Consider the following 13,827-nt stretch of genomic DNA (forward strand, 5'->3'; position numbering starts at 1 on the left):
CTAACACTGCAAAACACATTAAGGCTGAAGTTTTGTGTTGTTACTTCTTTGTTGGATGAATGTTACCTTTACCACTCATCCACTCACTCCTCTTCCCTTCACCCTCTGAAGTGCCATCCTGCTTCAGTTGTGCTCCTTCGGTTGTTTGCACAACTCCAGTTTCTCAAGCAGATTGAACACAGTCTGAGGCTGGAGGGTTGTTGCCCTCTCTTCCTGCTGCTGTTCCTACATCACCCCTAGAGATCATTCTGCTGCAGATGAATTGGACCAGAGATCTGTTACCACTGATAACTGACTTTTACAGAAGAACTGTGTTCAAGGGCAGCACCCACACAAGGAAAAGGATGGAAACAGGAGAACAGCACAGGGTGGCATTTGGGACAAACCTTTCACAGCATCACACAGTCAAACTGGCTTAATTTGATTGTGAAACTGCAAAGGAACTGGAATATGTGAAATGATCCTTTTCAAAAACACCTTCAAATCTGCGGCTTTTTTTTTTCCCCACTGACCTACTTTGCAGCAGTTACACAAACAACTGCATCAGCACAAGGACGTGATGAACTGTGGTACAAAGATCTGTTGCCACAAAAAGCAACTGTGTAGACAGTGAGCTTTGCAACCTGCATTGCTGCCAGAGGAAATTTTCACTGTGTTATGTCACATGACAAAAAAGGGTGGAAGCTGTCAAAAAGTCAAGCAAGGAAATGCATCCCCTAAAATCTCATAACAAGCAGTTCTCAAAGTATTGCCTACCTCTGTAATATATTGTGTGTATTAGGGATCAAACTAGGCACTCATTAGGAACACCTAATTTCTGCTTCTGTTTAGTGTATTCCACTTCTGTTGTTAGGTATTCAAAGAGTATGGGTTTCCCACCAACCACATCTTATACTGGAATTTTGGGACACATTTTTGCACTAGGAGCTAAGGCTGATGATTGCAATGGTTTGCTGACAGGTAAGGTCTGCTCTCCAACATCTCCTGTCATTCAAAACTAGAGCATGGCCTCCTACAACTGAAGTTGGACTATTACCAAGTTGATCTGTGGGCTGCCAGCATTAATTCTGAAAATGAATGAGATATATATGTTACTTAAACATGACTAATTTTATATATATATATATATATATATACTTGATTCACTATTGACCAAAGGGACAGTTGATTATGAAAGTTCTTACATCACACTGGACTCAAGGGAGTTTGTAATCACTGTTTCTGTGTCTCAAAAGAAAATTCAAGAGTGAATGTTTAGCTTCCATTTTACAGGCTTCCTTCTTTTCATATTTTCACCATTGAACCTGTTTAGATGAAAATTCAAGTGCCAATAACAAGCAATAAAGGCTTGCTATTGGCACTTGAATTACTTACACGAAATGAGAGGACTGGTTATTCCTTTGATCTACTCCAACTCTTGGCAGCACATTCTGTACACAGTGTGGTGATTGCAGTGTTGTTCTGCAAATATTTATTTCTTTTAGAAGGTGAGTTCTCACATAGCAGTTGAAAGGATACACCACCAAAAGTCTAACTTTTGTGTAAAAATACGTCACACTTAATTTGGTTTTTTTCATCTGTCAAGAAAACTGTGACTTAATTTGATTTCTTTAGTATTATTTTGCCTCCAGGTTTACATGACAGTAACGTGCATCCATACATCACTGGCATGTCCAACTTCAACCTCCCTAAGGCTTGTTTACAAGCCTCCTCCCAACACCACATTTGTCTCTAGTGGCAGTACATTTGCTTGAGTTTGAAAGAATCACCCCCCTACACCACATCCCCGCCCCGCTTCTCCTCGCCATGAGAGACAACTCAATTTTGCTGAACTCGGCCTGGCTCCGAAATCATCCCTCCCCTCGGGGCATTTAACGTGTCGTCTGGGTCTGTTTGTGCGTCTGTCGGTCTGTCGGTGTGTCTGTCTGCCAGGAAGGACAGACGCCTGCCGCTCCCCTCACGCCAGGGGCAGCGCACGCTGCCTGCCCCGCGCTCGGGGCGGAGCTCGCGCGTCACGGGCGGCGCGCGGGCCCCCGGCCGCGGGCGGTGACGTCTCGGCGGCAGCGATGGCTCCCACGGGGCCGACGGGTAACGGCGCGAGCGCCGGGGGGCGCGGGGGACCGGGCGGGCTGTGAGGGGGCGGCGGCCGCGCCCGCCCTTCGCATTCCCTGGTGCTGCCCGCGGGAGGGTGCAGGCAGGGGCGGCACCTACGCACCGCGTGTAACTTTTCTGCAGAAGCTGCGTGTGGCGTGTCGGGAGTGAGTGAGAGAGACAAAGAAGAAGTGAGGGCGTTTTTTGGTGCCGGCCCCTTGGAGCAGCTGCATCCTGCCAGGGAGGGGCTGGGAGAGACCTCCAGGGCACCCGCACCGACCCGTCCAGCGAGCAGCTATGCCGGGAGAGTGGCTGGGTGGGAGGGGCTGGGTGTGCTCCAGATGCTCGGGACTCTTGAGTCAAAAGTGCCATTTCACGAGTTAAACAGAAGTCGTTGGATGGGGAGGATAAGTAAAATCACAGCTCCTAATTGGCGCTGGTGTTTTAAAGTGGACTGGTCTGTCAGTGGCTGCTTTCACTGGTGCTGCGGCCAGCAGAGATCCTAAGAACTTCCCCTTTTAATACTTGTGAGAAACAGCTGCTCACTTTGAAAATTTAAAAAAGGTTTTTTAAACCTTGACAAAAATACAGCAAAAGGACTACGTAAGGAAACATTTGTAGCGCTGGAAGCTGTCTCGTAGATAGCACGTGGCCAGTTAATCTTCAAGATGGATGCTCAGAGTTTTATACCCCTGGGAGGTGCATCAGCCAGCCCTGGCCCCGCCCAGAGTCTGTCAGTCAGCTCTTCTTTGCCGTTTATCTGTGCAAACTGCTTTCTTGTAACTTGATTGGAGATGAGGTGTTGCCATCCCTTAAGTAACAAGCTTTTCCATTCCCAACTGCTCCATGTAAGGGACACGTGTGCCCCCCCCCCCCCCCCCGCTTTTTAGCTGTCCTAGACAATCCTGGCTGTCTGCTGGTCACAATACAGGGGGGAAAGGGAGCTGTGGGGAGAACAGAGCACATCTAAACTACAATAATGTAACTATACATCACTAAAGCTTTTCTTAATATTCACACAATAGTTATCCCTTAGTTGCGAGAGCCAATCATCTCATTATCCATCTATAACAATACTCGTGAGGGAGTGCCTGGTGCTGAGCCTGTGCTTCAGATCAGGCTGCATCCCTTGGCATGTGAAAACAGGCCTGCAGTCCTGCTCGGCACCCACTCCACAGCCAGCTTCTATGGCCTGAGGTTTCTCTAGGTTCCTCTGGCAAAGAGGATGTTGAAATGACCTCTCCTGCCCTGCCCTTTCTCTCGTGCCACTTGGGGTCCATCTGTGGGCTAGTGACTGCCCTGCTGCAGATCCAAGTGGGTTTGGCTGAAATGGAAAGTGTGAAGGTGTTGTGGCAGCAGCCTGAGCAGTGGTGGGAGAGAAGTTCCGCGTAGACAGAAGCACAAATTGTGTGACGGGGCTATTTGTGGAGCCCCAGTGAGCAGGCACAAGGCAGTAGGTGGTGGTGTGTCCCTCTGGCAGCGAGGCAAAGGACCTGGGTTCAGGAGTGGGTTATGGAGAAGCTGAGCACTGTTCCTCACGAGCCTTTGAGGGGCAGGACGTCCCACAAAGTGAGGCCGCGCAGGTCTGTTTCCCTGTGAGTCCTGCCTATAATGAATATCTGTTGTGGACAGTTTAACGTCAGAACAATTGTGGTTCTAACACAGGGAGCTTTCTAAACCTGGGATTTGCATGTTTAGCTAGAGACAGTGGGCACAGCTGACAGGGCACTGCTATTCTGAAAATTCAGTGACTTTTGTAGTGGTTGTTTGCCTCTCAAGCTGACTGTGTAAATGCATTGGGTTCGTAAGTATCTTGTCTGTCTGTTCTGTAGGAAGTGAATGGTTCATAAGACAGCTGCCGACATGGAAATATTAGCAAGGTGCACATAAGTGCCCAAGGTGAAGTGGTAAGATCCAGTACTTCTCTCCTTGGATAGGCTGGGTAACAACATAGCAACAGGGTGCTGCTGCCCACTGTTGCAGAGGACCTGTGTAGCATCTGTTGCTACAGTTCATGAAGCTCTTGTTGTTGCCAGAGGGCATCCAGTTGAAGACAATTAAGTTAATTGAGTAGCAAATAATGCTGAGGTTATCATGAGCTGTCTGTGGCAGGCTGATAGCAAGAGCATCGTTTCTAGGTACTAATACTGTAAATTCTGCATGCTGCACAGTAATTTTTTGAATGATGGGCAGACTTGTGCTTGGAGCTGTTGGGGGGAATGCTGATTTGTTGAATTTGGATGTGCGAATATGGAGAGACCTTGTTTCCAGTGAAGAGAGGAGCTGGTCAGCCTAGGAAACAGTGGGTCCTGTAAGTGCCTCTCTCTCTCTGTGTAGTTCCTCAGCTTGTGTTCTGGCACATTAATGTGATGAAAACGCTTTAATACTGTCACAGTTGGCTTGCTCCTTTAGAAGAGCTTTGGAAACACCTTGTAATCCTTTATTCTCTTCCAAGTACTTCTATACCAGACTATTTTATACTAAAAATAAATTTGTAATGGAAGTGCATCAATAATAAAAAGCAATACCTTTTGAGAATCACTGCAGGCATCACAAAAGTTTGGTTTAGAGTAAATTGCAATCTTTGAAGTCCTTTCCACAAGTTTCTTGTGGAAAACACACATCCCTTCAGTTCTGCACATGTGGTCTGTATGTGATTGGATTGGGATAAAGAGATGAAGGAACATCGTCTTGCCTTATTCCCTGACTGTTTAGTTGCTTACATTGTGAAAAACGAAAGCTTACAGTTGGGAGAAGTTTATAATTGTTAGTGAATGACTGTAGGGGTGAACAGCTACTCTACAAGGAGTAGAAGTTCTTGTAAATCAGATAATTTCTCTGTTGCAGACAAGTAATTCCCTTGTCCATATGATTTCAAGACAGAGTGTTTACCTTGGGGAAGTGAAGCTGGGAATTAGGATTTTTTATTTTGCATTCTGTATCCCATTGACTTTTAGGCCAGTGCTGGTTTTTTTGTTCATTTGGTTTGGCCTTCTAAACTAGTTCCAGCCCTACAGCACTCTGTGGTAATGGGCTCAATGTTGTAAGTTTCAGTAGAGTGTAAAATCAAGGTAATTGGTCCTGGGTCCTGTTACCACTGCTGGTTTCCTTTTATTTCTGTTGTGGCTGGAGAAGCAGCTTATTTTCCTGGACACTTCTGAATGGAAAAGGATATCCATTTCCCAAAGCTCACCAGTAACCTTCATTAAACAAAATTTTCATCAGCTCCTGGCTGAGTAGAGGTAAGAGCAGGGTACATAAGCAAAAACAACAAAAAAGAAAAGGCTGACCTGATTTTTCCCTGCTTAGGAATTTGTCCAAACATTTTTCCTTTTATTTTGTAATATTTTGTCATACCCTGTTTGTGCTGGAGAGGGGAATTGCTTGAGCTGAATGCTGAATTAAGGTTATGGTACTTGTTGGTAGAACTGACTTCCAGCTTCCTGCCTGCTTTTGTTCCAAGGACAGAGTTCAGCACTTCCTAGTAGTGCTTTTTGAATCAATCTTCTTTGATTTCTGGAGTGTTTTTGGACCTGTCTGCAGACTTTGTTTTCAACTTGAAGTTGCACCATCAATATGCCAGGGCATGACAAGTAGTGCATGCTCCTGTTGGAAGAAGAGTCAGTTGTTATCCATAGCCAGGACAGGTAAATTGGGTTTTGGTGGGCTTGGAACTGTTGCATCCCTCTGTAAAGCACTGATGGCCACCCTCATGATTCCCACCCTGTTTCCTGCAGCTTTGTGAGATGCTGCTGAAGAAGCACAGATCTGAAACTTCAGAGTAAGGCTCTTGCAGCAATGAGGCAGGATCTGTGCTTCTGTGAGCAGAAAACCGTAGGCTGCTCATTGCTTCTGTTCCATGAGGCAAGCAGTAGAGAAAACAAAACGGACCAGGGGAGGTGCAGGATTTCAGCCAAAGGGGAAATCTTTGCTTCTCGGTGTGGATGAGGAGATAGTTGGGAAGCACACAGGTTAAAGCCTATGGAAAGCAGGACTGGTTCTGGGAGGACTCCAATGGCCTGTCTCAGCTGCCTGGGATGCAGCTCTCAGGGCCAAGGATTTGGCTTGGGAGGCTTATTAAAGCACCAGTGAGCCTCAGTGCTGTGTGTCTTACTGGGCTGTGGCTCTTGGAAGCGCACGAGTTAGACTCCATTAGGAGCTGCACTGCAGACCTACTTTCAGATACAGCTTTTCGTGTCTTGCTTCTAAAAGGCTTTAGCTCAAGGATTCATTTTATTTTCATGAATAATTTGATGGTTTAACGTGAGTAGATTTAAGCTCTTATGTAAGAACCTGCTGAGCCTGCCTGTGTGGTGTTAAAACTCTCAACTTGAAGCAAGGGTGGCTTACTTTTTGGTGTTTAAATCTGCCTTCAAATGCTTCATACTTGTTAGAGAGCACATTTTCTTTGACTTCTCTTCATGCTGAGTCTACTTCTGATTTAGAGCTGTTTTTCCAGTGTTGGTATAAATGTAACCTTATAATGCTTTCCTCATGGCCTCAGCTTCTCTCCAGCACATTGCTTTTTTAACAGTACTGATTTCAAAACAGAAGATTCATTGCACAAATGCAGAAGAAAGAAAAGTCAAATCAGTTAGCAGTTGCCAGTGATTTTTAAGTACCATTGTGTGTAGTAGTAAGTTAAGTTGTAATGAGACATGTGGGTGTTTTTGTGCCTTGGAAATAATTCATTTTTTTACAAGGGCTTCGATGATAGTTCATAACCTAAACACAAAACAAGTCTTTAAGAGTAAAATGAAGCTGAATGAATGAAACAGATGAGGAATAGCACGTCATTCACATGTTTGTGAAACATCTGTGGGGTTCTACTCTTGTGGTTTGGATTCTTGGTAAAGAGGTTGGCTCATTATTTTGGTATATGTGCAATCTTATCAGTGCCTGTAAGTATCTAAAGGGGGGATATCAGGAGGATGGATCCAAGCACTTCTCCATGGTGCCAGCCAACAGGAGAAGAGACAACAGGCAGAAACTGATGTACAGGAAATTCCACCTGAATGTGAGGAAGAACTTCTTCACTATGAGGGTGAACAAGCACTGGAATAGGTTGTCCAGAGAGTTTGTGGAGTCTGCCTGTGGAGATATTTAAGAACTGCCTGGTCTCAGTCCTGTGCCCTGTGCTCTAGAATGACCCTGCTTGATCAAAGAGGTTGGGACAGATGACCCCCTGTGGTCCCTTCCAGCCTGACCCACTCTCTGATTCTGTATGTGTGTTTGCATTCTGAAATGATTCTGTGTATGTTCTAAAGGGGAAAAGTAGAATTACTTTTTCTGTGGTCTTGGAGATTTTATTGGGGTTTTATGGATTTGTTGTTGTTGTTGTTTGTGTTTTTGTTTGTTTTCTAAATGCATCAGATTAAGCTTTTTATTAATGTTTGGGATGGGCTGTGTTTGGGATCTTGAAGCAGTACTGCATATTCATTTCTAACGATAGTGCTGAAATGTCTACAGTGTTTTGTTTCAGTCATAGTTAGATTTACCCTGCTCAATGTCTTATAATTAACCATGTGATTTGCCTGATCTGTTTTCCTCTGGCATTACTGCAGAGGAAAAGAGTATCTTGTTACTTTTGTGCAAAAGAAAGTAAAGCCTGATATTATCTGTTGGCATATCTTGGTGTTTGTCAAATTGTCATTTACTACTGTAATCCTGAGGGAATTTAGGACTCAGCTGAAAAATTGTTTTTGTTTGCTCAGTTTATTTCTCTTTCTCATTATGATATAGGCAATTAGAGTAGATGTGGGTATTTATTGTTTGTTTTTTTAATGAAGTTTACTAATTTCTGCTTTGTGCTTGTAGTGTGGTGTCTGGTACACTTTTAGTGTGGTGTCTGATACCAAGAGGCAGCTCTGCATTGCTGCTCAGACATTGCTGGGGGTGGAAATTATCACACTTTTCACTTTTGGAAACTAGCATATGTAGAGATTTTCATGCTTGCCCTTCTGAACTTCAGTTAATTTTTTCTGTGGCGGACTGTGTGGGTGACTGTCCTTAGGTAAAGGACCAATTGAGCCTAATTGTATTTAGATAGATGCAGCTGTTACCTTACATCAGGTGATTGGAACTGCAGGTGAAGTAAACCAGTTACTGTCTGATTTCAGTAGAGGATTACTTTATTCTTGAATGGGAAGAGCTCAAGTTGGCCATGTGTATAGATAGGGAATTTCAGAATGACTTAAAAATTGGGTTTATCTTTTTCCAGCAGATCCCCAGAAAAGAGTGCAAGATGAAATTGAATCTATTCTGCAGGAGCGGATAATGGTTTTGGATGGGGGCATGGGGACCATGATCCAGCAACACGCGCTGACAGAGGAGGATTTCCGAGGCCATGAATTTAAAGATCATTCCAGGCCTTTGAAAGGCAATAATGACCTTCTGAGTATAACTCAGCCTGATATAATCTGTGACATACACAAGGTAGGTGGTTCTGGTTTCTGTCTCTTGACAAGAGGAAGAGAGAGAACTTGGCCTCTGCATTCCTCTTTTCCCTGCCACAGGCTCCTGGCTCTCCACTGTCCTTTGGGGATAGAGAAGAGAGAGCTAGGTAGCATGTGAAAAAGAATGAGCAGATTTGACTGTTCTGGTTGTGTGAGCATAGCATTTTTATCTTGGTTTCTGATGTCACCCAGGCAGTGCTATTTTTAAATCCCTTTTTGACTTATGTCCCTGATGTATTTATATTAATTGTAGATTCTTTTTTATTTCATTTTTATTTTCTCTTTTTGTTCTCAGCTAGCACTTGAAATGCATCTAAGTAGGACATCTGAATTCTAGATGTGTTTCTATAATTGTGTATTAAAGGGCTGTTAAATGTGGCAGCCTGAAGCAGGCCTGTGTAGTTAATGAGTGTATGTGCTTCCACAGTCTTGTTTTAGCCTAGAATATTAATGTGTGACCCACAGAATAAAACAGTCTAATCTGCTGATGATTAGGAATTTGCAAACAGATTTCATTGTTTTCCTGTGTTTAATTAGACTTTAAAAAACAACTTCCTAAGTCTGTTTATTGAGCTGCAGGTATTCATAGGTCTTACTGTAATAATTGGAATGCTTGAATGGTGTTGCAGCTATTTGTTATTCACTTGAAGCCTGTATTTCATTAATGAGAATCATACTTGGCTTATGTTGGTTAAACTTGGAAAGTAACCTGTAGTTTTTAGTTAAGTTTTAACTGCCATTCTTTGGATTTTAAGAGTGATGAGCTGGAGGGATTCAGTCTTAGACCTATAAAAATTTCAGAAGGAAGTATTTGTAGATTGAATTCAACTGAGCAATAGTGCTCATGAATCTTGGAATTTATAATAGTTTGTGGTTTTAATAATGTAAGCTGCTCTAACAGTTGAATTTAGCAGGTTTAGCAGAGCTATAGTGATGTGACTTGAGAATATATGTATTGATTCAAACCAAATAACCTGTTGGTATCTCTGTAATGGCCAGTTATAGGTGCTTTAAGAGGAGTGTCTTTTGTGGTTCCCATCCCTGCAGCAACTATTGGGTCAGAGGCCTTCTGAGCAATGGGTGCTGAGTTCATATTTTAGAGCTACCAGGGGTTATTTCTTCTGAGAACTGCACAGAAGGAACTTGCAATAATAGATGGAAATATTTCTACAAAGAAATATTTTGTTTAGGTTTTTTGTGGGTTTTTTTTGTTTGTTTGTGTTTTTTTTTTTTTTTTTTGTTTTTTTTTTTTGTTTTTTTTTTTGTTTTTTTTTTTTAAATGACCTAGTGAATTAGATCTCACAGATATCAGTAGCTTAAAAAGTAAATGTTAGCTGTGCCTTGGCTGGCAAAGTCAGATTCAAAGGGTAGAGATGTGATGTATTTTCCAAGGCAAATATTAACTTCCTGCTTTGAGTATGTTATTTCCTTCTGTAATTGTAGACAGGAAAGTTGGAGAGCTTTTATAATTTAACATGTTTAGATAATTTTCAGAAAATTAATATATTGTTGATTGACATTTAAGAGCTTGTATATTTTCATATCTCTATTTGTAGATATTTTTATGTGTTTTCAAGAGGAGTTCAGAGAAAGCATATCTGTTTGCAGCAAAACATGTTTTAAAACAAATTTATTTTCAGCTGTCATTTGGTTCAAGACTTTTTTTGCACTGTTGAACTCAATGAGTTCATCTGCTTCTTGTAGGAAAATTTGAGAGGTTTATGTTTAATGGTGGCATCAGTATTTTTGATTAACTAGCAGTTCAAGTGTTTTAATTTCCTTGAATATGATCATGCCAGGGTTCAAAGGGATCAAGAAGATGAGTTAGGGAAAAGGGCAACTGAGAGAAGTTATACAAATGCAGGCTAGAATCTGAAAAATTGTTTAAGTTTGCATTGATTTCAGTTTACTTCAGTGGGAATTAGACAACGAAAATGGAGTAGAAGTCTTAAATGTTTTGTGAATCTCTGTCATTAGTTAAACTTTTAATGAGATTTGCATAAAACATAATTCTCCTAACCTTCTATTTGGTCCCAGTGTGCTCATGTCCTGTACAAATCTCTTCAGAGCATTTACATTTTCTAATATTTTCTGTTGTTTAATTTGGGCCTTTTCTGAGACTGCCCACAGCAGCCCTTGCTTGCTGAAGGTGATTGGACTGTGTCTGAGCATATCCCTGTGCAGAAATCTAGAATGTGCTCCAGTGGCAGAGGTGACTCTATAAAATAGTTACTTGTTAATAGAAAGGGTGACTGACACTGAAATGCTGAAAATTGTTTACATGGAACACTTCTACTGCTTTGGCCCTGTGCTTTTGAGTAAAGCCTTTAAAGTGTGATCAGATTTGAACTGGGAAATGATTTGTGACCTTTTGTCAACTGGATGAGACAAAGTAGTTGGGTTACTTGCATTCCATACCTCAGGCTTTGTTTCTTTCATGCCTTGCAGGAATACTTGCTGTCAGGTGCTGACATCATTGAAACCAACACTTTCAGCAGCACCCGAGTTGCACAGGCTGACTATGGCCTTGAGCATTTGGTAAGAATGCTAAACTATTTTCACATTAAATATTAATTATGTGCTTGCAGCCAAGATTAGCTTAGTCCCAGGATTCGTTGGTGTTGAGGTTCTTGGCTGCATGCTGCCTCTTGAGCCATGTGATGGGATCGTAGCTCCTTTCTGCTGCTGTGGACATTGCACTTGCTGTGTCGCAGAGAGTGTGCTTCTTGTTGGCAGAGGTACAGGCAATAATAATCAGTCCTAGATTTTGTTTGAGCATTCATAGACTCTCTTGGTTCTGTGAACAGGGATGTTTGCTTCAGTCATTCTAACTTTCCAATGCACAGTGGAACTGCTTTTTTCCTGGATATTTCTTATGTGTTGTTTGTGCTGGTGTATGTAGAAGTCCTTTCTAGTTTGCATTTATTGTGCCTATTCTTTAAGTGTTGTTTTGAGAATTCTCTGTGAAATATGGAAAGTAAATATTATATGGGAAATATGTGAAAGTAAATACTTGGAAATACACTACTTGAATAAAAATGGACTTAAGAGTAGGCTAATTTTGTCATCAAAGTCCTGTCTTTCAGCTTCTGTTGATCTCAGCAGGATTTGTTTACTACCTTAAAGAATGAAATTTTATGATTAGCAGCTGTAGGCTGAGGCATGTGCAGGATGAGCCTGCCATGTAACTCTGTTGCTGAGATGTATTGAGCTGTTCCTTTTGAAGCCTCTTGATAGTGCTGATACTTACTTGTGTGACTTGGCACCTTTGGAGTGCACTTCAAGCTGCTGGATGCAAGTGTTGAGTTGCTTTGAGGGTGAGTTACCCTGGACTGGACTAAACGTTGCTCAGTAATTTTCTGTAATTGTTCCAGGCCTATCGATTAAACAGAGTCTCTGCACAGGTGGCCAGAAAAGCAGCAGACACTGTAACTGCTCAAACAGGTTAGCATTATTTTAAATTTTTACTTGTTTGTAGTTTTGACAATGCTGCAGTCTTTGAAATGTTGCTAACTAGAGGATAACTTGATGGTTTACATTTTGGGGACATAAAATGACACTGTGCCTGTTTGCAGGTTATACACAGTAACAGCAATTTCATTTTCATATCTCTGTTTATATCACACTAATTTCATTATGTTTGAAGGATCTGGTCCTCAAGGTGTTCAGCACAGCTTTCCTGTGCCTGCCTGGTGTAGACTGCAGGTGATAGACATCTTCAGACGTGTTTTAGAGAAAGTAAGTTCAGCAGGGACTGTTAGAAGTTCCTTAAGTCTGTACAGCAGAAGTCTTTGTACTCCAGAACTAAGATAGCTGATTGTAGGTAAATGTGGATTACCAGTTAATCCTAGTGTTTGTCTAGTAGTTTAGCTTTATTCAGCAACTAATGGAATCATCTTAGTCTTTTCATTTCATTTCTACAGATGCCTTCCAGGCATTATGTGAGAAGGGTTAGAGCTTGTTTATACTGCTGTAGACATTGTTGTTTTTCAAGACTTATTTCTGCTTGCATTCTACAATCAAACTGTATTTCAGGCTAACAGTCCTGCTGCTGTTCAGATAGCACCTTACTGGTGTGATTCATAGTATGCAATAAAAAAGTAAGATTTGGAATGTGCTTTTTATAAGTCCGGCCTTTATGACACATGCCAGAATATTCAAATAAGGTTATGTAGTGAAAAATGCCAGGGCAGTTCTATGCTGTACATTTAGAGTAATTAAATGAAGTTTCTTGTGTTAGAGACAAATGATTCTTAGAAGAAAAATTAATTGAGAGAGATGACCTTTTCAGAAATGTTCTTCTGTCCTGTGAGTATACATTGAACATCATGTTGGATTGAAATAAAAAAAGTTGGCTGTGCTGGATGATCCTGTGCTGACTAAACTCTAGAATTGAGACGAGAGTTTCCTGCTCTATAGTTCTTCATCCTTGAATGATATGCATGTCTTGGTGTCCTCAGAGGTGTTTTACATTGACTCTATAAAGCCAGAGGTAAATAGTTTGGGGTCTTTTTCCCCTCCTGTGTCTTGGTCTAGGAATTAGGAGATATGTTGCTGGAGCCATGGGTCCAACAAACAGGACACTCTCTGTGTCACCGTCTGTGGAGAGACCAGATTACAGGAACATAAGTAAGTATTTATAACCATCAAGTTGACTTAGGCAGTAGTCTTGAAAGGGTTTTCTCCAGATGAAGTTATCATCATTCCTGTTTGATAGCTTTTGATGAACTAGTTGAAGCCTATACAGAACAAGCCAAAGGACTTTTGGATGGAGGAGTTGACATCTTACTGGTGGAAACCATATTTGACACTGCCAATGCTAAGGTGAGACTTCTGGGGAAAAAGCCCCGCCACACTAATGTAAGTATTTGGTCTACTACCTAAGGAAATTCAGGATGATATTCTTTGAGCTATCAGCTGCTTTTTTACTAAATATATGAAAAGACTCTTCAGTTGATAGCAAGTGGGTAGAATGTGAGGAGATGGTTTTTAATCAGGTTTTCCCAGAAGGTTTCTCTTAATATGTGCCATTTGTATCTTTCTGGCTGTCTGTGCCAGCTGTCCTCTTATTCCCAGAAGCTCTACTGTATTGCTCAGAATCTCCAAATTCTTCTGATTGTATTTTTGGCTATAAGCATGTCTGTCCAAGGGATGCTTGGGATGCCCACTGGAGAGGGAATGTCCAATGAATCTGGTTTCAGGTGTGAGAAGGCTTGTAAGGCAGTTCTATTAAAAGGTGTCTTTTTGGGGGGGAACTCTGCCATCAGTTTTAAGAAAGAAC

At 41.9% G+C, this 13,827-nt stretch overlaps 1 protein-coding gene across 1 annotated transcript in view; it reads left to right on the forward strand.

The window, feature by feature from the left end:
* The first annotated feature begins 2,059 nt into the window (after positions 1-2,059).
* The window catches only part of MTR (5-methyltetrahydrofolate-homocysteine methyltransferase), a 51,556-nt gene continuing 39,788 nt past the window's right edge, over positions 2,060-13,827 (forward strand). The window contains exons 1-6 of the mRNA XM_058801766.1: positions 2,060-2,088; positions 8,315-8,526; positions 10,995-11,084; positions 11,921-11,990; positions 13,083-13,175; positions 13,264-13,370. Of these exons, the coding sequence (XP_058657749.1) occupies positions 2,067-2,088; positions 8,315-8,526; positions 10,995-11,084; positions 11,921-11,990; positions 13,083-13,175; positions 13,264-13,370 (594 nt within the window). The 5' untranslated portion in view covers positions 2,060-2,066. The remainder of the gene's footprint in view (positions 2,089-8,314; positions 8,527-10,994; positions 11,085-11,920; positions 11,991-13,082; positions 13,176-13,263; positions 13,371-13,827) is intronic.

This window comes from Ammospiza caudacuta, chromosome 3 (genome assembly GCF_027887145.1).
Source record: "Ammospiza caudacuta isolate bAmmCau1 chromosome 3, bAmmCau1.pri, whole genome shotgun sequence".
Lineage (NCBI taxonomy): Eukaryota > Metazoa > Chordata > Aves > Passeriformes > Passerellidae > Ammospiza > Ammospiza caudacuta.